The sequence below is a fragment of the Passer montanus genome, unplaced genomic scaffold (assembly GCF_014805655.1).
Source record: "Passer montanus isolate IOZ18808 unplaced genomic scaffold, ASM1480565v1 scaffold4, whole genome shotgun sequence".
NCBI lineage: Eukaryota > Metazoa > Chordata > Aves > Passeriformes > Passeridae > Passer > Passer montanus.
The window spans coordinates 1350042-1371429 of NW_024368818.1; the positions used below are offsets into that span (position 1 = coordinate 1350042).

General features: G+C 36.3%; 1 protein-coding gene across 1 annotated transcript in view; it reads right to left on the reverse strand.

Annotated features, from left to right (window-relative positions):
• Window positions 1-21388, reverse strand: part of B3GLCT (beta 3-glucosyltransferase) — a 45130-nt gene that overhangs the window by 17947 nt on the left and 5795 nt on the right. Inside the window, exons 2-6 of the mRNA XM_039718616.1 lie at window positions 18935-18996; window positions 16678-16717; window positions 13602-13711; window positions 2543-2619; window positions 9-120 (exon numbers count right to left, since the gene is read on the reverse strand). Of these exons, the coding sequence (XP_039574550.1) occupies window positions 9-120; window positions 2543-2619; window positions 13602-13711; window positions 16678-16717; window positions 18935-18996 (401 nt within the window). The remainder of the gene's footprint in view (window positions 1-8; window positions 121-2542; window positions 2620-13601; window positions 13712-16677; window positions 16718-18934; window positions 18997-21388) is intronic.

Below are 21388 nucleotides of genomic sequence, written 5' to 3' on the forward strand. Positions count from 1 at the left end.
TATTTCACCTTAGACTTGTCAAATCTTCTGAGTGTTTCTACCAGTTTTACAACCTGTATTCTTGTATCTTCTTCACAGAAGAAAATCCATGAGGAGTTCCTACCATAGGTAACAGAGAAGCTAAAAAAAGAAAGAAACATTTTACTAATAAGGTGGTTTATGAACAAAAAAGGCAAATTCAAGGCACATTCCCCAAATATAAATAATTTGCCATCAATTCTTCATTTACACAGAAGTGAAAAATTTTACTACTGATTTAGAATTACACATCAAGGGACTACTGTGAATGGATAAAGATACTGACTCTGCTGCTATCTATTTATAAAGCACCAATTATGCTAGAAAGAAGGGAACAGAGATACATAAAGAATTCCCATTCAGAAATGTACAGGTCTAATGGCCACCTATGAATTCAGAAGTCCATAGACAGCAGTTTAAATTATCTTCCCCTTCTTCCAAGAGGCCCCACCATTGGCCATCTAAAATCCAACAGCACTGCAACCATCATCAGAATGCCTAATGACAAGTTTTCTCACAGCTGTTGGACACTGATCATTCCCAACCTAAAAACTTAATTAGCTTTTCCAGTACAGTGAAACTGTACAGACTGAAGGGACTCCTCAAAGACAGCAATAATCTCAGTGCAGGATTCTTAACTCCTTCAGAAAAATGACACTCCCTGTTTCTCTGTTCCTCCAGCCTTAATTCTTCCTCTACTCGTCAAAACAGAGCTATGGTAATGAATAACATCCTTATGGGAAAAAAACCCAAAACTTTTCAATCTTTATTTGTCCAGTTTCCTTTGCATGGCCTTTGGGAATGATTCCCAAGGCGAAGTACTTAAGGTCTCCCAGAGAGTCTTATGGAGATCTCAGAGCACAAAAGCTTGGAGTTCAGACTGCAAGGAGACCTTGGAGATACCATGGTAAGATCCTCTTCTGGATAATTTTTTTTAAAGGGATTTCTTCTCTGCTGAATGAACATGGTTACTGAGATGAAATGTAGCAGGTCTTCTAGGCACAGTAAGGATACTGTGTGGTAAGACATCCACTGATTGTACCTTCTGAAATTAAATATTTTGTCCAACTTAACCTGTGCCCAAGAATTAAAAATTAAGAATTTTCACAACTGCTTAGAGACCTCCTTAAAAATGCTGACAGCTACAGATGCATCTTATATCACTATTAAAAGCATAATCAGCTGCTGCAGGATAGGCTGAACTCCCTTTTTCCTCTTTTGTCAATTGAGAAAACAAAACAATACAAGCTTCAAAACATCAACATAGTTCTAAACTACTCCAAGTCCTCATTTGCCAAAAGTACTAAGTGAAACAGTACACACAAGAAAACTCATATTCCACAAATCTCAAGATGGAAATCCTCTACTTAAGATTCCTCTTCTGATTTTTAAAGAATTTTCTTCTGCTTCTCACACAAATGAACATTTGTGTTTTTTCTTTTAGTTTTGCTATCTTATAAGAGCTGTATCTGTAAACCCTGTCACCATCACATAAATAATTCAGAAGAGAAACCACAAGGTCATTGAAACAGGAGCTAAGCAGCGAAGAAAAGAAAGATGATTGATAGCTTGAACATCATCTTCCAGTTTTCAATTTACTTCAAATCTTTTCTGCTATTTTTCACAGTTTACATACATCTCACAGACAGCTGCTACACAAGCACTATTTACATTTTTCTACACACAAAGTAATGGAAAGCAGAAGGAAAAGTATCCTGTCCTGCAACCCCTCTGACATAAAAACCTCACCCTAAATATGTCCAATAAATTATATTTACTAAATTAAACCTCAGTAGGCTGCAGATTCAAATGCAAGCCTCAGGCAAAAGACAGTCTTCAGCACCATGGAGCTTCAGGTTTAGTAGAACAATTTCCTGACAGTTTGCAAGATACTACCATGTAAATGCAGCATGTCCTTCTTGGAGCCATCTGCATAAGCTAGGAAGAAAAGATATTTGAGACTACCTGTCTTTTCTGATCACGGTAATATGAAAATTTGCCATATAAGCATCTAAAAAGATGCTGAAACCTAAAACTTCTCACTACAGAGAGATACAGCCTCTTACAAACTCTAAAAGCAACAAAAACTCCAAACAAGTATTATCTATTTTATTAAATTTATTCCACTTCATTCAGTCAAGTAATCTGAAAGACCAAAATTTCTGTAATACCTCGCACCTTACACTGTAAGAAGTGGGGACCAAATAAAAAAATACAAATTTAAAAATGCTGTTTTTTTAGACTAGTTTACTTCCCTAATAATTTTGAAATGCACCATGATTTGAAGAAGGTTAAATTCTATTACTACCGCTCTTTTATTTTAAATAAGTTTCTCTGATTTAATTAAGTTTATCAGAAAATTGCTTCATAAAACAAAAAAATGAAGTACAGTAAGGAAGTTAAAATATAAAAGTTGCAACTCTCATTAAAAATTTTGCTTCTGAAAAAAAAAGTTTTGAGCAACTAATATATATATTCTTGGTTACAATAACTTCTGAAAATAACTGGCACTCATTACACTTACTCTGTCATTAATGGCAATATTGTCCATGCACCTTCATGCCTGTCGATCTGATGAGTAAGCAGAACCGTAGGCAATTCCTTTAAGAAAAATAAAAATATTCCCATTAAACTTGAGTTATATATACTTTCTTCCTAAACATCAATCAATCTTAAAAAAAATATTGTGGAATGACTACTTAGTTTTCATTGGTTTTGACTGGCAAAGGAGCCCTGAAGAATAGATGACAGGCTGGCATGAAACAAGGTGAACTGCAAGTTTGGGATAGTGCTTCTTCCAATCCCTAATTTCTTAATTGTCTTTTAGTTATAAAGCTAACAGACTTCAAGTTCAATGCTTTGCATAAGAACCCATGTAATCAATAGATCATAGTAATCTCCTTGCCATACCATAAAAACCTGTGAAAAAATACTTACAAATAATGAAGGGTTTTCTACAAAGGCTTCCACTGGACAATCATGTTACATACAGCTTAAGTGAGAGTTCCAAAACTCTTTACTTTGAGCTGAGTTTTGACTTGTCACACTAACATCATGACAAAAACCAATGGATTAACAGAAAAATCGAAATGAGGAGTTAGCATTTTTTTCTTCCTCAAAGATCAAAGAAGCTTTCCTACAAAGGCGAATACTTCTCAAAAATTCCTTTGCTCTTTTGTTACTCGAAACCTCTTTGATGTGGCAGATCCCAGTGTCTAGCAGATAAGCTAGAATTCTGGGGTAGTTTCCAAGAAAATACCATTTAAACACAGCCTTCTGATAAAGCAAAGTGCACAGTTTGTAATACATGTGGAAAGCTAGATACAGATTGAGATCCCTCAATACATAGGCAGTACCTTCCTCCATCAGCAAGCCCAATCCCCCACCGCAGCATCATTCTGTCCAGGTGTGACACCAGCCAAAGAGAAGGGAGAGGCTCCCTGCTCACCTGACAGTCTGACAGGGGTCACTGCCCACAGGAGCATGGGACTCAGCACAGCACTCAGGGGAACAGCACTTTGGGCTGGCACAAAACTTCACAGGAGATACTTAGGAAAGAGCACAAGGTCAGGAAAAGAGGGATCATGATGTTTGAGGAGTGGTTTCAGCCAGTTGGAAATTAAGCACCATGCAGCTGCTCACTCAATCCCCTCATCCCCTGTCCTAGATGAAACCAGGACAAGGAGGAAAAAATCCTCAGTAAGTACAGGACAAAAAGGGAGGTGGTCACTAGTAACAATTTGCAGGACACTTGTCTGGCCATGCAGCTCTGATCACTGCAGTCTGTCCTGTCTTCTCCATAAATTCTGTTTCTAACTCCTGGGGCAGGAGGCTTTGTGTGTCTGTATTTGGAGGTCTGTGTTCCCACAACCAGAGAGGACCATGAGTTGTAGGGTGCACCTGTCTCTCCAGGCTCTAACCCTTTTCCACTTACGGCTTGCATGTGCCAAACATTCCTGCTTAATGAATGCCTTTTGTGAATGATGCCATTAACATAAAATTCACACTTAGACACAAGTATAATTTATTTTCTGAGAAAAGCTCTAAGATAAAGTTTACACTATTTGCTAACTCTGTCAAGTTTACTTTAAATCCTTTTTAAAGGCAGTTAAGCATAGCATCTAGAAATACATAAAACCTCCAAATTTCATATACTAAAGAAAACACCTCTACTGCTCTAAGGAATAACAGTGTCTCTCAGGAGTGCATTAACCTTATACAGAAATCCTTATTTTCGTATATTTGTGATTTATGCTATTGGAATGACCCAAATTGAAAAGAAACAATGCCAAAACTCCAATTTGGAACAGGATATTCACCTGTATCTCAAAAATCAGCATTTCTGATTTATGGTTTCAGTTCAAACTAACCTAAGAAATATGTTTCTGCTTGTTTTCATTTTACTGAAAACCAAAAGTTCAGAGCTTTAATGGAAGTGGCAAATCATAGTCATAGTATTCTTAACACCTTGTATTTCACTAAAATGTGAAAATGGTAAAATTTACTTGGGTATAGTTTTATCTTTATTGATTTTATTTACTTATATTTATTTATTTGTTTTTATTTTTAGTATAAGTTTATGGTAAAACCACAAAATTATGCTTATTTAAGAGGCTGCAGATAAGAAGATAAAGGGAAGACCTCTGTCTTTACAAGAACATTTATTTTTACAAGCGTACAAAACCTGCTAGTATTTGTAGGAAGCCATGTATTTCATGTACAGTACACAAAGAAAATAGTAGTTAATAATAATATACTCAGTGCCTCTATCACACTGAAGGCTGAAATTGGAATAATTTTAGATAAAAGCAGCATTTACCCATTGCAAAAGATATTAATTACATAATCTAAGTAGCTATACCATTATACACTATTTCCTCAGTGCAAAGCAAAGAAGTGGTGATAAAGAAAAAGCACTCTCCCTTGAGCTAATCCAGTACTCTTACAAGGTATCTTTTATCTCTGACATTCTCATAAACTCGCTCTCTTTCTCTACCCAACTTCCTCTAAAACATGAAAAAACATGTCCTGCAGGATCCTTTCCTTCCACTCACCTCAAACCATGCATTAATTTCATAAAGGACATGCTTAGAACACACTCTAGAGATCTAAAACAGCCACTTTCAAAAATGCAGGAGGATTTCTGTTGCTTTTCCTTTCTCATTTTTACTCTGAACCTAGTGGAACTGGGCTCACCTATTCATTTTATTTATTCTGTCTTCAGTACAAGGACAGAACAAAAAAGCAAAATGCATCTGGTGTCAGCTTTGAGGAGGGGAAGGGCACCTGCAGTCAAGGTAATGAAATGTAACTTGCACACTGTGTCTATCTCTTAAAACTCTCCTACAAATGCATCCGTGGCCTGTACTGCATTCACTGATTATTCCACCTTGAAACTCTTGTTTCCACAGCTACAAAACACGTGTTTCCACACATACCAACATTCTACATATGACACAAGTAAAGTATCTTATAATCTAAATAACATAATTGCATCACTTTTTGAAGACTGAGAAACTACTCTCCCCACTTAGACAACTGAGCTGACTAAAGGGCAAAACCAATAAATGGAATTGCTTGTGGTCTGAAATACAGTATGAGATATTTTTACTCCAAATACCACCTGCTCTGTCAGCACAGTGAGATCAGCAATACCTGCCACAGATGACAATTGCAAACTTTACACAAATGAAAATTTATGTGTGAAAAAATTGTTCAGATCCACATTTTCAAGCCAATTCCAAAGACACAGACTCACACATTTGTACCTTATTTGTACCTCATTTGTACCTTAAAATAATCTGGTATTTTTAATGCAAGTTGAAGTATGATGATGCTAATGACACAATCAATTTCACACCAAATCATCAATAAAGGTCTGGTTTTTGAATCTAAATATTGAAAGTTTCTTCATTAACATGAAAAAGCTTGGAGGACCAGCATATCCAATAATGAAAAGGTAATTCAGAATAAAAGAATTAAGAACTAAGTAAGGAAATTGTTAACCTGAAACAAGTATCTGTATTCTTTCTGCAGTACATGGAATTTCATATCAATCTACCAAATCCTATATGAGAAATGTGCGATTTATAGAGAACAAAACCATACAGGGTAAAACCAAAAGGAAATGCTATGGTTTCATAGACTTTGAGACCAAAATGGGCTTCTGTATGCACCCAGGATGGCAGAGATCCACCACAGCTAAAATGGGATTTCCAGGCTAGGTCACATCCTCTATGATCCTCTAGCAAAACTGTGTTTGCTTAGTTTTCCTACAAAGTAGTTCACTGAATTTCATCTAAGCATAACTAAACCTTGCCCTAAGTGTATTCTTTTGTGAGAACACACTTTATTAGAACACAACTCACACTAGATCTTGCTCAGCACTATTAATTATATGTCCTGTGTGACATGATTTTGCAAGTAAGACATAGAAGCAGATCCAGAACTGCAGTGAAATGCAAAACACGGTAATGTGTTCATTTTTATATTACTGAGTCACCTGAGCAGAGCAAAAAGCCATCTTGTAATACACTAGAGAAAAATAAAGTAGTGTACAGGAATTTGCTCCTAATGAGTCCAGTTTGCTCATATCTGTAGGTGTCTTGCATATATTATCTCTGTGCTTTGTGAGCTCATTAAACTGCCTTGTGAAGCTCAGAGCCGAGGGGCAGGGACCTTAAACCCTGAGCACTGCTGCTGAACTGCACAGCTCCAGACTCAGAAATGTTTCCTTACCTCTACATAGCCTACAAGCACGTAACAACATTTTCCCTACTCTCTTATCTTCTTCTCAGTAATCAATCCTAAGACACATTCAGAGCCAGCCTACCTTCTCAGCCTTCCCTTGGGAGGTTAAATAAGCCAAGCTCTGACAGTCATCTGTTACGACTACTTTGACAAAGTACAGCTGTGGAATACATACTGAAGTCTCCCTACAGCTTTATTTTCAAAAACATGCCAATTCTGTAGACATCCTGAAGGATTTCTAAAATAAAGTAATACCAATAGCAATAGTAAAAGAAAGTAATAGCAAATCTCTTACCTCTAAGGCCAGCGAGCCAGACAATTTACTGGGAATTGCCAGCTTCAAACATTATACCAAACACTTCATCTTCTCTATATTCTAACAATTTCCTTAAACATTGAAAATTACAATACACATTTAAATTATTTTTCATGTTTTAAAGACATAATTATCAATTTTATCAGAGCCTCTTTTCCAAGAATCCGAGACAAAATATTATTTCAATAATCCCCTTCAAATAAAACTCACAGATGATTTAAAGTACTATTATACATTACCATTGTAAAAGAACTTTGCTTCTGTTTAACCCATCTGTTATTTAGGAGCTTCTCCAAAGTTGTCCAGTCCTTTTAATTTCTTGCACTATTTCTTCCTTTAGGCTTAATTCATAGAATCCTGGAACAGTTTTGAGTTGGAAGGAATATTTAAAGCTCTAGTCCAGGCCACTCCAGTGGGCAGGGACACCTTCAGCTACATCAGGTTGCTCAGAACCCCAACCAAAATTATCTTAAATGTTTCCAGGGATGAGATATCAACCACCTCTCTGGCAAACTGACAGTGTTTCACCAACATCACTGTAAAAAATTTCTTCCTTATGCTGAGTCTCAATCTACTCTCCTTTAGTTTAAAAACTTTACCCTTTCCTCATCATTACAGGCCCTCTAAAAAGTCTGTTCCCCTCTTTCTTTATAACCCCCATTAAGTACTGAAAGGCCACAATAAGGTGTAAAAAACTCCCACAACAACAAAACCCATGATTCTAATAAGTCACAGTTTCCAATAATCTTTGCTCCTCAGGAAGCCCAAAGTAATAATGTACTATTTGCCATTAGAGAGAATTTCTACTTCTGTTCTACTCTCAGAGGCCCGGTTATCATTTTAAAAAAGAACTGAGCTTTCATAATACATTACGTGTAATTTCAGAGAGTTCAGTGAAAGGCCATAGCATTACCCTGCTTTCACAAATCAAGAGCAAGTACTGTGTGCAAATTAACAAATCAGGCCTTATTTTGTAGCAAGACAAATAAAAAGATGTGGAAAAAATCTGGAAATGTTTTGAGTATTTTTTGTAAATGTTACCACAGATGTGTATAATAAGACAGTAGCCTAGAATTACAACAACATATTGCAGTAAAGTGCCATTTGTTTGCTCCTCACTTGAGTGAATAAAAAGCAGTGAGGAACACTTTCTCCAAGCTCACAGTCCACAAGAATTCTAAATAAAAGCAATCATACAAAAGACAGACATGTGGTATACAGTACATAGCTATTATTCATGAAATCCAATATTAAAGATGAACCACTATAATTATGTTGCCTGGTCTGAGTAAGGTCTTTGTTTAGAATGTGTTTAAGATAGGATTTTAATGTTGCAGTTGATAATATTAATGGGTAAAGTGAGTTTTTACTTAAAAGCAAAATCTTTGTCAATCCCAACTAGTGCATAAAACCACTTCAGGTTGGATATTGGGATGGATTTCTTCACTGAAAGAGTGATTAAGCACTGGAACAAGCTTCCCAGGGCAGTGGTGCAGTCACCAACCCTGGAAGTGCTGAAAAAACTGAGCAGATGTGGCAATTCCTGATATGGTTGAGTGGGTGTGGCGGTATTCAGTCAAAGACTTGATGATTTGGAGATCTTTTTCAAACTTAATGATTCTGTGATTCAAGCAATGAAATTAAGCAATTTATAGGGTCCAGATGCTTCTTTAAGTATCAGCAAGATTAGCAGTATAAGTAGATTTATATTCATAGAAAGCCTGAAGCATCGTTCACTGACAGCAAGATTGCGACAGTTGTCTCCCAAGCTAAATCAATGTCATACACGGGGGAGCAGGTCCATTCCCACAACAGGCTCTGGCCACGTAAATCCAATGTACCTATTTTAACTAGGGAAGAAGAGAAGGAACAGGAGAGCAGAAAAAAGTTTCACTGACAGCAAGATTGGGACATTGTCTCCCAGGCTAAATCAATGTCATACACGGGGGAGCAGGTCCATTCCCACAACAGGCTCTGGCCACGTAAATCCAATGTACCTATTTTAACTAGGGAAGAAGAGAAGGAACAGGAGAGCAGAAAAAAGCTTTCACAAGGCAAGAAATTTGGTGAATGTATTTCAAGCACCAGTACAGATGCTCAGGAGAATTTACAAGAACAAAACAACTGTCACCAGGTAATGATTTTAATCTGATGATTTAGTAATTCTAGACTCATGTACACTTGAACATTCTATTCAAAGATGACTGAGCAATTTTAATACAGCCAACAGCAGTGAAGGAGGAAGCTTTATAGCAATCTCTTATTCTTTACTAAGAAAATAAATACCTTAGTTAAAGGGGTTTGTGCAAATCCTATTAAGTATGCAGAGATTGCTGTTGAAGAGGCTGAGAGACACACTTATCCTAAAGCACTTTAAACTTCTGAATTTCTTGTTTATATTTTGCCCTGACATGGCAAGACATCTCTGTGAGGTGACAGGTCCTATTTTCTGCATTTAAAGCGAAGGAAGCTACCACACATTTGATTGGTAAAAGCAGTGATATAAAAATGGTATATGATGTTCAAGGCAGGGCTGAGGGCAGCCCACTCATCACTACTAAAACATTTAGAAGATCTCATAGTGCAGAATTATCTGACTGCTACAAATTCCTTCAAATCTGCTGAGCATCCATTAGAGGAAAACGATCCTGTTCACCTTCCAGCATGAAGTGTAGGTAACTTTTACAGTTGCAACAGCTAATGAGCAAGGCATCAATTCTGCTGATAACAAAGCCTAGCAATTGTCAAAAGGATGCCAGTACCTTTGCAGAATGAGAAGCAAGGGCGTATTACAAAGTCAAAGATCAAACAATTAAACAAAAAGCTAGGAGAACAGCTGCAGGAAAGCAAAGATAAAACAAAAGTCACTCGAATGTGTAAAGCCCTGCAAGCTGACCTTGAAGAGATTTAAGACCACTCTGAAATACATTTTCCAAACTAAGCAGTATCTTTTGTACACCTTTCCTGGACCCCCTTCAAAAGGTTTTATTTTTAATGCACCTCAGCTTTCCACAGAACAGAGTTTAGAAGCATATCACAACAGGAGCACCCAAATATTGAAGCCCCAGAATGAGCAGTTGCACTTTAAAATGCAAATCCAAAAAGGAATGAAGCATTTCGAAGAAAAACAAAGAAAAGTGACCAAGAGCATACTGGTACTAGGCAATGTATGCAAGCAGAATAAGTAACCCAACATAAAACAAACACAGGTGCTAATGTGGATTAAAAAAAAGATAAATAGGGACTTCATACACTGACTACTTAAATTCACACTCTTATTAGGGTTTCATACTGCAAGCTCTCCCCACATGATAAAAATGTAGTTTTATGGACAGATTTCAAAAATAAATGTAAATATTAAAGCTGTGAATGATTTTGCAAACACAAGAATGAATAAATCCTAGTAGAAAAAAAAAAAAGTTGTTGCTAGGAAGGAAATAAAGGGCACACTATTATTTTACACAAAAAACCAAAGGGAATCAGTCTAGTAATACTGAGAAATTTTGACGCTAAAACATACCTTTTTAATTTCAAAAATAGGGTTGATCTTGATATAGTGGAAAACCTTGCCATAAAGACAAACCATTGTAGACACAGAGAGGGAGGAGCAGGTCAGAAAATTAATTCCTGATCATAGTCTCAGCTGGAAAGTGGCTTCCATGAAATGGGAAGCCATTACAGGAGGGAGAGAAGTAAACAGGATTTTCATACTAGAATCCTGAATTTGAGCAAGTAATTGAAAGAGGTATTGAAGCAAGAGGTATATTACCGATTGCATTGAATTAATGGCATTAATTTTGAAAAGTGTCAAGCAAATTATGTCTATTTTATCTAAATATACAAATCGGTTTAAAAATAACTCAGTTGCCTCGAAAAAAAAGTTCTTCCACTAAATCCTATAACCACACATTATTAATAGGACCCCATTTGATCTTTAGACTTTTCAGGAAAAATTATAGTTTTTTGAATTGGGTGAGAATGCTCAATGCAGGAACCTTCAAGGACCCAAAGCAAAAAAAATCTCCTACTCTATTATACCAGTTTTCATAGGGAAATATACAGAGTTTTGTCTTCTAAACAGTGTAACCACCGCAGGCAATTAAAAAGCACTGACTGCACCTAAACTGGCAATTTTTCAAAAACTTTATTTTACCTGTTTTCTAATGTTGAAAGTTATAGCCAAAAAGAAATCCTGATTTTGATTTTTTTAAGACAGAAAGGGCATAGTCCCAAATATTACCATTTTACACTCCCAACAGTTTCCTTATTATTTGGTGCTTCTTACAAAGGTCTAATTTACAGAGGTTAAATATTCCATAATCTCAGAAAATTAAGAAGATTGGTAGAAACTGTAACGAATTTTTGCCATTGCTGAATTCTAACTGAAGAGTTTTGGCTAATATTCAATAAATTGCTATGGAAAAGGTTTTTAAGCAAGAACAAAATACTGACATCTACTGGTGGCCGGAACTACAGATTGGTTTCACATTAAAAAAATATTTTAAGTACACCATAAAAGAAAATAAATGGACAAATCACTTGTTAAGATTAATGTCGGTTACTTAATCCATTTTGAATTCAGACATATGTGCTAGCCTAATGAAGTAACACAAATCTAGCAGTTGGATTCCATTTCTCATTTTAAACTAGCAGAAAACAACTCATGAAACCTTATCGACTAAACATCTATTGCTTGGGCCTGTAACAACAGAGGAGTGAACCTGATGATTCAGTCTTTTGTTTTCATACAGCTGTTGTCTTTGAAAACACAAGGATTTAACTTTTTTTTTGCCTGAATTTCATATGTATTCTTTGCAGTGAAAAATGCAGACTTCAAATGTTGATATGCAGGATTGCAGAGATAACCTGCCCCATGTCCATAATCAGCATTACTGGTCTCACAGTGGTATTGTGATTTGACCAAAACAATCAAGATGTACTAAGAACCTGCTGATTATGCCCATTCATTTTTTTTCCTCTACACTGATGGCTTTCCCCTTTTCCCAAATTTCAGATATGAGATTATTGGTGGGATTTCCATCACTGCTTCTCTTAAGACACCATGACTGGTGTTCAAGAGATATCTGTTAATACTGGAAAAGCATCATCATTTCAGCATTTCCATCCATAAAGGCATCTTCTCAAACAGCCAAAAAAGGTTTTTAGAAGCCAGGTCAGTTTCAGGTACAACTCTGATTACAAAATGATTTCTTCACCTCTTTCCCACAAAACATGCTTATATTCTGGCCTCACTGAAACCATTTGTACTTCTACTTACTGAACTTTTTATTACTCATATTCTGCAACATCAATTACAGAATTCAACTAAAATCCTTGGGTTTAACAACTGACACCATAATCCTCCCTGCACACATTGTATCTGAACACTTGTCTCAATTCCAAGGAGGACTCTGAAAGAGCAGAACTCTGCAGAACAAAGGCTGTTCACATGACTGATTTCATTAAGGGATTAAAAATTGCATTTAGAATGGATTTAATTACAACAGGTTTGATAAGCTTGGATAAATGAAGCCTAAAACATCCCTCAATCTGATTTAGGCACTACAAGACCAATGTACATAAGACAATTTACATCAGACTTCTTTTTCCTTTACAACAAAGAACGTAGAAATGAAAAATAGGTCAAGTAACCTCACAGCCAGCTATTTCATGAGGGGATGTATCCCACTCTTAAATTTTTCTTAATTTTATAAAAGACAAAGAAAATAAAGCATTGTTTATGAACACTGAACTTTCAGTATAAGTTTCTTAAAAACCTCTTCTCTCTAGGCTTACGTTTTACAAATCAAATTTCCCACTAGAATGTAAAGTACAACATGCAGCTCTCAGGTCAGTGTGACCAGCAGCAGGTCAAGGGGAGAGTCTGCAGAGGAGTGGCTCTGCTCAATCTGCAGAGGAGCAGCAGACAAACAAGAAATAGGGAAGGCACTGCATCAGGGAGGGACAGGGACAAGAGAGGTGTGGAGGACTGCTGCTGCAGGAAGGGGGGAATCCTGCCTTAGGAATTTAATGTCCACACACATTTCCATTCTACTGCCACCATGTCACAACTGTGCAATGGAATTCTGACAAAATCTACATTACAGCACATTCAGTGGCTCTATTAAAATACTCACCCTAAATTATTCTAACTAATAATTAAATTGCTGTGTTTTTCACTTCATAAATAATGCATCTATTTTTTTTTCTTTGTAAACACATTACAGTCAAATTGAAAAACTGCCTTCTTCCAAGTCTTTATCACTTGTGCATCAAATGCCATCCAAACAGTAACAGCTGTCACACAAAAAGTTTGATAGTTGAAATTAAAAGTAGAGATATATCACAGTGTACAATCAGTAAATAACCACTGAAACAGGTTTCTTATACGCACACAGAAAGCAATTAGAAAAGAAACAGAACGGATGTGAAAAAAGGCACAACAAACCCCAATATTTTTACTAAAATCTGGCAACAGCATATATAACAAGGTGCACTTAATATTATCTCAACTTACCTTTCCAAGTTCTACAGCCTGTTTCAAAATATCTCTTTTTAGATCTTCTGCCCTCTTGGAATGAAAAGAATTACTTTGACTCTGGATGACAAATACAATTCCTTTTAATTCTGTAAACAAGAAAGGAAGAAGATTTAAAGATAAAAGAAATTATTTTCTGATTTGCTCCGAAGCTAGTGAGAGCCCAGGTGTATGTAGGAATCTATTACGCAGTAAGCCATTCCTTTAATTACAGAAATATTTCATGAAATAGTAAAAAAGGCATTATTTAACACACACACACATGACAATCCAAACCAGCCCTTTTCCAGATTCATTTCAAAAGAGCATGGCATGACTGGAAGATGTGCAGCAGTTAGCAGCAGCCACATTCATGAGGTTGCTTTTTCTCCAATACACCAGCACTCCTTGTCACCAGAGTAAAAATCTGTCCGTCACAGACCAGCATCTCCCCTCACCAGGAAATGCATGAACTTGGAAACAGAAAAGCTGCTTCCCAAACAGTTTAGAAGCCTACCCAAAACCAAACATCAGGTGGAGAGACACACACAAGAACACTGAGCTGATACTCTCATCTAATATGACAGCACAAATATCTCACATGTCTCCACAGTGTTTAAAAGCATCATAACAAAAAACTTTAAACAGGAGAGAAGACTGAGAGAAATTTAAAATGAAATAATGAAGTAGCTTTGCAAACATTTATGAATTATAAAAGTGTCTATTGTAAACTACAAGTAGATGATGAAGCAGGTAGTCAAATCTTCTTGATACTAGGAGACAGAATAATCCCTCAATACTAGGGAATCTTAGAAAACAGGAAGATATGATCCCATTCAGAAGCAGGGCACAGCAGACAACAACAGAAGATGAGATGATAAAAGGAAGAGGACAGATGCCTTTTCCAGAACTCTCAGCAAGTTTGATCTATGCTGTCTAACCCACTCAAGACCATTAATTATCAATCGATGAGGAGGATTGTTTGGCCACAAAAGGCTGAACTTTAAAGATACTCTGTAGAAAGTGAACCAGGAAACTCAGGATATAATAACTTGAGACTGTGCCACAAGGAAAGAAACTAATGCCCAGGAGATCTGTACAGAATGTTGAAAATTATGGAGAAGGAACAAAGTTCATACAAAAAAAAAAAAAAAAAAAAAAAGAAAAAGAAGAAGAGGGAAAGAAGTGATCACAAGGAAAAAGGGTAAAACTGAGCCCATGAAGAAGGATCACAAGGAAAACATTGTGAACAGAAAGAGTGAAAGAGCATTAACCACAAATATCTGCACTAAGGTAATGAGAAGACTGCTATGTCCAACACCTGAGCATCGCTTACATTGCTTTGTTGCTCTGAACAGTTGTTTGTTAATTTAGACTTATGACAGCTCAAAGTTAGATGTTTTTCTATCAATATTATTTTCCCTCCATTTATTAGCTTATTCATCAAGACACTGTCAAATTGTTTGAGGTTTCTGGTAATATATTACAGAGATGGAATAAGCATTGGTTTAGATATTGGTATTCATTTCCCATTCTTCCCACACAGTGTAGGAATCAACAGTGTTCACGCTCTGAACCACCAAACAAACTGCTTAAAAATTCCATGCATAATAAAAACTTCTGAATAGCAACTAATTGCTACCTAGCAAGATCTTTGCTAGATTTCCTGTGCAAAAATTAAAATCAGTGTGAAAACTGAAACTACACTTTGTTGATGCTAATGAGAGTCAAAACGCTAAATCTACATGCACAACACCAAAAACACCTACAGAGACAAAAAGCAAACACTACCTTGTTTTTAGTAATTGCTATTTTAGTACCAGTAAATTTACAGATATGGCAGCATCTGAACTACACTTAGCTTCACTCATGGTACATTTAACAACACCTGTGATGTTCCACAATAGCACACTTTCTAGGAGTGAGATAACATCTACTTTGATGATTAAATCAAATGGAAATAGTTTCCCTTGCTAGAAGTAGTTTAAAGTTGTTAATAAAAGACATATTCAGTGTATGAAAATGTCAATAGAAAATAGTTACAATATTGAACATCTCAATTGTTTCTCAAGCTGAGAAACACCCAATGAAGCAAGAGAAAGAAGTCTTTTGAAAGATAACTTCCCAAAGGTGCCACTGATCTGTATATAACAGTTCAAAAGAGAAGAATGAAATATCAGATGAACTAAGAACCATCAAGAACTACATTCTGTTACAAGCCCTTACATTTCACCTATAGAAATGGGTTAAAAGACCTAATTAAAAAACAAACCCAAAAAACCCACGAAACTAAACCTCAAATGAAAATAACTAGGAAGAGGCAAAAAAATGATGTATTGCATCAGACCAGCAGTCCATCTAGTCAAGTATATTTTTTTAACAGTAGTAATATGAAAGACACCACAAAACCTTCACTTTCTCCAGTGCTCCTCATACCCTCACAGAATTGACAAATGTTATATCAGGAAATGCCAGAAGACAGACATAATTAAGATGGGTCCTTTTAGAACAAGCAGAGCCAAGTCCTGAGGGTCTGGCAGAGTGAAAAGCCCACAGCTACAGTGCAGAGAATGCAAGTCAGGTCTGTTAACTTTCTGCCAGAAGGACATCAGACTGGTCTTCAGAGAAGGCAGAACCTTGCAGAATTTTTATTTTCATTATTTATCACCTGTCCAGCAGCAAGAAGTTGTTTTACCACTATATTACATATTAATGTTTGACGTGCTTCTTAAATCCTTGCTTCTAGGTACTACAAAGTAATTATAATTTGTTACAGGCAATTTACAATAACCCTAGTTATTGCAAGTACAGTTAGAGCCTATCAGAATGGTAAAATTCAGTTTCATCTTAAATTGTTACAAGAACAGCCAAGTATCATAAAATTTTATTTTAAACTGTAGTGCACTACGAAAAGCAATTCATCCTTTTCACAGCGAAAGTGCACAGGTTCACAGAAAACTTAACTACGAGAACTGCAAGTACAATGAAAGATTTAGAATTTTCTGTTTGATGAGACTACGTGAACCAAGAAAAGACAAAAAGATGCATTTGTGAAACAGCACTATATTCTACTTACCTCTGCCTATTTTACTAATTGTTCTACTTTTTTCAGAGTTCTAGAAGAAAGAAAGGAAAAAACCAAAATAAGAATATACACAAAGCCTCAAATATTTCTACAGAAACACAATGGGAGTCAAAGCACTCATGTATACATTATAAATGTATACATAGAGGTTTTAACTCAAAAACTAATATGAAAAATAAAGTAAAATGTTATTCATCATCAAGAGTTACAGCAGATATCCTATATGCTTCCATACTATTACTCAAAAAATACAGTAAGGAAAAAAAAGAGAAAATGCTTTTCCATGACTCAATTTATACCAGAGCTTTTGAATTATTACTAACAGTGTCTTTTTTCTTTATTATGTATCTCCTGAGCGCTAAGTTTGGAATATGGAGCTCTATATCTGTTCAGTGGGGGGAAGAAAACCCAACACATTCTATTAATTTGACCTACTATCAAGCTTCTATCAAAACACAATTCTTAAAGGAAGACTCAAGTGCAATTCATATCAAGACAAATATCAAAAGGTTGTTGCACATAACATGACTCCACTGGAATTTACTCAGGTATGACAAACATCAGGTATCTCTGCACTGCCTAGAAAATTGTAGGAAGGAAAACAGAGCCTCCATTTGTTGCACAATTTATACCAGGTGACAGCACCCCAGTGCTTTGGTATGTCCACATGAAAATCAAACTCATCTTTGCTAATTGCGTAAGAATATTGGAGGACTTATCTTGGTTCCAGTGTTTTAAGACTTCCAGATGGAAATGCCATGTATTTCCTCAGTAATAAGCTCATACATAGTTTTCCCACCCTTGAGACAAGTTCTATTTCTAAATATGTAGCCCCCTTCCTTTTTTTAAATATCAGATGTGTGTAATCCTTTTAGCTCTACTTGCATCAGACAATCTTTCCTCTGACTTTTATACGGAAATGAATAAGCTCCAGCTTCCCTGGTAACCATCTGTAAAACCTTTCCAAAAATTACTGCAACTGCATCCATTCTTATGGTCTTTTTCCTGCTGCCTGGGTCAATAATGTTTAAAAGATGTATTATAAGATTAATTTAATTTTTATCTATACACAACACTGTTATATAGCACAGTAAATTAACATTCTAAGCTAACCTGTATCAGGAAGATTGACTTGTCATGCAAACAAAAATCTATGTGTTTTGTGGTACACTGTGTGAAGAATAAGCCATATTTAAAATTACCTTTATTAAACCACAAAACAATTGTTGCCTGTTATACTCCTGTTAATGTTATTTTTTTTAAAAAGGGAAAAAAAAGATATTTTGGCCTGAAGAGTTCTAGGAAGCACCTCTGACCTCATCTGAGGGAAGGTTTTGAAACTCTAAAATAGTAGGAAAGCCTTCATAAATTATAACCTATATAAGAAGGGTAACAGCTGTATTGAGACGGCAATGGAATTTAACAAGCAGCAGCCCATCAGTAATGACAACAGAATGAGATGACCAAGGCTCCCAGACACTGAGGCAGATCAGCAGTTTGCAATAGGAATATTTTTCACTTAGAAAAACTACTGTAGTTATAGCAATCATCATCAAAACCAAAAATTATTTAGAAATATGTACTTCTGACAATACTGCTGTTGTATTTGATGTCAGATCACTAGATCTAAATGCCAACTATGGATTCTAACCATTGATTCATTCCAGTTCTCTTATTTTCCTCCCTTACATTTATTTAATACATACACAAATATCTGTTACAAATATGTACTCATATAAAAATGGTAGTCAGAAGTCTGTCAGAGGACATGCATGCATACACATCTAACACTCAGGATGCTATTCAAAGCCAGGGCTAGCTCTGACCATTAGTTCTCCACATCTGATCAATCTGAAATTTTATACACAAGCTTTGCTTGAGCCATGACTTGAGTGGTAATATGTAATAATGCTAATTTGGCAGAGAGGCAGCCATTTCCCTCTCAATGTATTCTATATTTAATAACACCAAGAAGAATGGAAAATGAATTAATTTGAATTAATGAAGTTTATATAATCAAAAACTTTGAATGAATAAAGGTTATATACTCAAAAACTTTTCTCAACAGCAATAGCACTAATGACTTATATGACACAGAACAGAAAGACAGCACATGAAATTTGGTACTACTGAAGTCAATAATTGAAATAATCAATGCCACAGATATTAGGCTTTTTGCTCAAGTCTATTCCAGTTTATTTTATAATGTCTGTAAAGTGTTCGTGCTCTAGCAACTAAAATTTATTACCTGCAGCACTGGTAGTTCAGTCTCATCTTCTGCACCTTCAGAAACTACACTTACAGCAAAAGCTGAAAGAAAAAACAGACTTCTTTCGTATTACAGCAGCTCACTTTCACAACTGATGAAGTTCTGCAGAAAAAAAAACCCAACCCTGCCCCCATCATTTAGGTAGATTTTTCACATTAAATGATACTGCATTTGTAATAATCTTTGTGAACATGAGAGTCTGTTCTTATAGAATTTATACATTTGCTGCCTGACAAGTCCCACACCATCACTGAAAAAAATCACTCTGATACAAATCCAATTTTTCTTGGCTTCAAGGCAAATAAATCCCTTAAAATCTGTTCAGTCCAGTAGCTCACTTGGTAACAGCCTAATGTGCTACCACACAGGAGACCTGCAATGTTTTGTTTTTAGGTTAAAGTTTGGATTACCAAAGCTTCTCCTGGAACCACAGAAACTTAAGAGTGTCTGTCAGAAATTTCTATCAAAAGTGAAGATGCCTATCACAGGCTTTGAATGCCACCTTTAAACAACAGTCGAACTTGTAAATGTATGAGACCCCAATATATGTTTACCAAAAGAACAGGGACCCCACAGAACTAATCTGCACAGAAGTAGCATTTTCTTAAACTATTTGCATATACTTCTGGTTTGTATTAGAAAAAATAATCATAAAATGGGTTCTGGTGCTACTTTTTTGGTTGTTTATGTAGTCACTTAATTTGTCTCAGCCTGCCTATTTGTAAAAGTAGTTCCATTTAACACAAGAAAGCCTTGCTAACGTTCTTCTTAAGAAATCCTTTTCTTAAAAGCCCTAAAGAGATGCAAATGAAAGCAAATTGTTACAATTTGGAAGGAATTCAAAATACTATTCTTCATGGTCAAATTGCAAGTTTTCTTAAAAATACTGGGGCAGAAAACAGATTCAAGGGGATTGTCTCACGACAAATTTAAATTATGTATTGCTAGAAATTGACTTCAGAGTGAATTGTTAGCCATTATCATTCCCTTGATGCCCTAGAAACCCACAGTACAGGACAGCAAGACAAGATTGTCCTAGATTTAGAGGGCCCCATCTCTGAACACCTACACCCTTATGCTCTTCCAGCTGGAGATCAAATTTCGTGAAGTGTCCAGGAGCTGAGGTTCACAGTGACACCTCAGGTGCTGATTAATCTGCATCTCAAACCACACGGCTAGATCCAGACATCCCAAAAATCATTCCAACACAGCAGACTCATGGTGGTCATAAATCAGAATCACAGAATATTCTGACTTGGAAGGGACCCACAACTCTTAAATGAATGGCCAGTGCAGGGACTGAATTCATGTTATAAGCACCAGACTCTAACCAATGGAGCAAATCTCAAGGTCATTTTCCTCCTTGTCTCACAATATAACAGTATTTACAGATTCAAACAAGGAAAATCTTCCCCTACACAAACCAGATCTACACCTTCTTCTTGATACAATCCTAATTACGAGATCAACACATAACATCCTTATTCCAGGAAATGTATTAATTATGTAGTATTAACTTCAAGAAGAGTCACCTCATAAATTCAGCTTATTCACAAGCCTAATTTTCAGTTTTTAATATGCACCTGAGGAATGACACATGAAACCTAAGACAACTGTGACTGACAAGAGATGCTGCCTCTGTCACCACAGTGCCTTCAATAACCCATGCCACACTGCTCCTAAGCTTTATAAAATATTAACACACATGATCCTTGAAACAAATCAAACAATAATCAGATCACCTATTTCACACCATATCTTTGAGATCACAGATAAAGCTCTTCAGGGAATTAATTAAACAACCTATTCATCCTGGAATTAGAGAACCACAGATTTGTTGAGGTTGGAAAGGATCCCTAAGGGTCATTTAGTTCAAGCCTTCAGAACTGGATCCTCAGGACCTTGCTAGTTAAGTTTAGATTATTTCCTAGAACAGACTCCATAAACTCTCTGAGCAACCTCTTCCAGTGTTCATTTTCTTAGATTAAAAAAAAAAAACAAACCCAAACAACAAAATAAACAAAAACCAAAGAAATAAGTAATTATGTTCAAAAAGAATTTCCTCTATTTCAATTTGTGTAAACTGATTCGTGTCCTATTAAGTACCAGAGTCTGGCTCAGTCTTCTTTATTGCATCCCATCAAGTATTTACATGTTGGAGCTTCCCTCTGAACCTTCTTTTCTCCAAGCTAAACAGCCCCAGTTCCTTCAGCCTCTTCTTGTCTCAGGGGTGCCAATCTCTTAATGATGTTCATGGTTCTTTGCTGGACTCACTTCAGTATGTCCATGTCTCTCTTGTACTGGAGAGCCCAGACCTGGATGCAGCACCCCAGGTGTGTCACACCAGTGCTGAGCAGACAGGAAGGGTCACCTCCCTCGTCCTGGTGCCAACACTCTTCCCCCTGCAGCTCAGGGGGCTGCTGCCCATCTTTG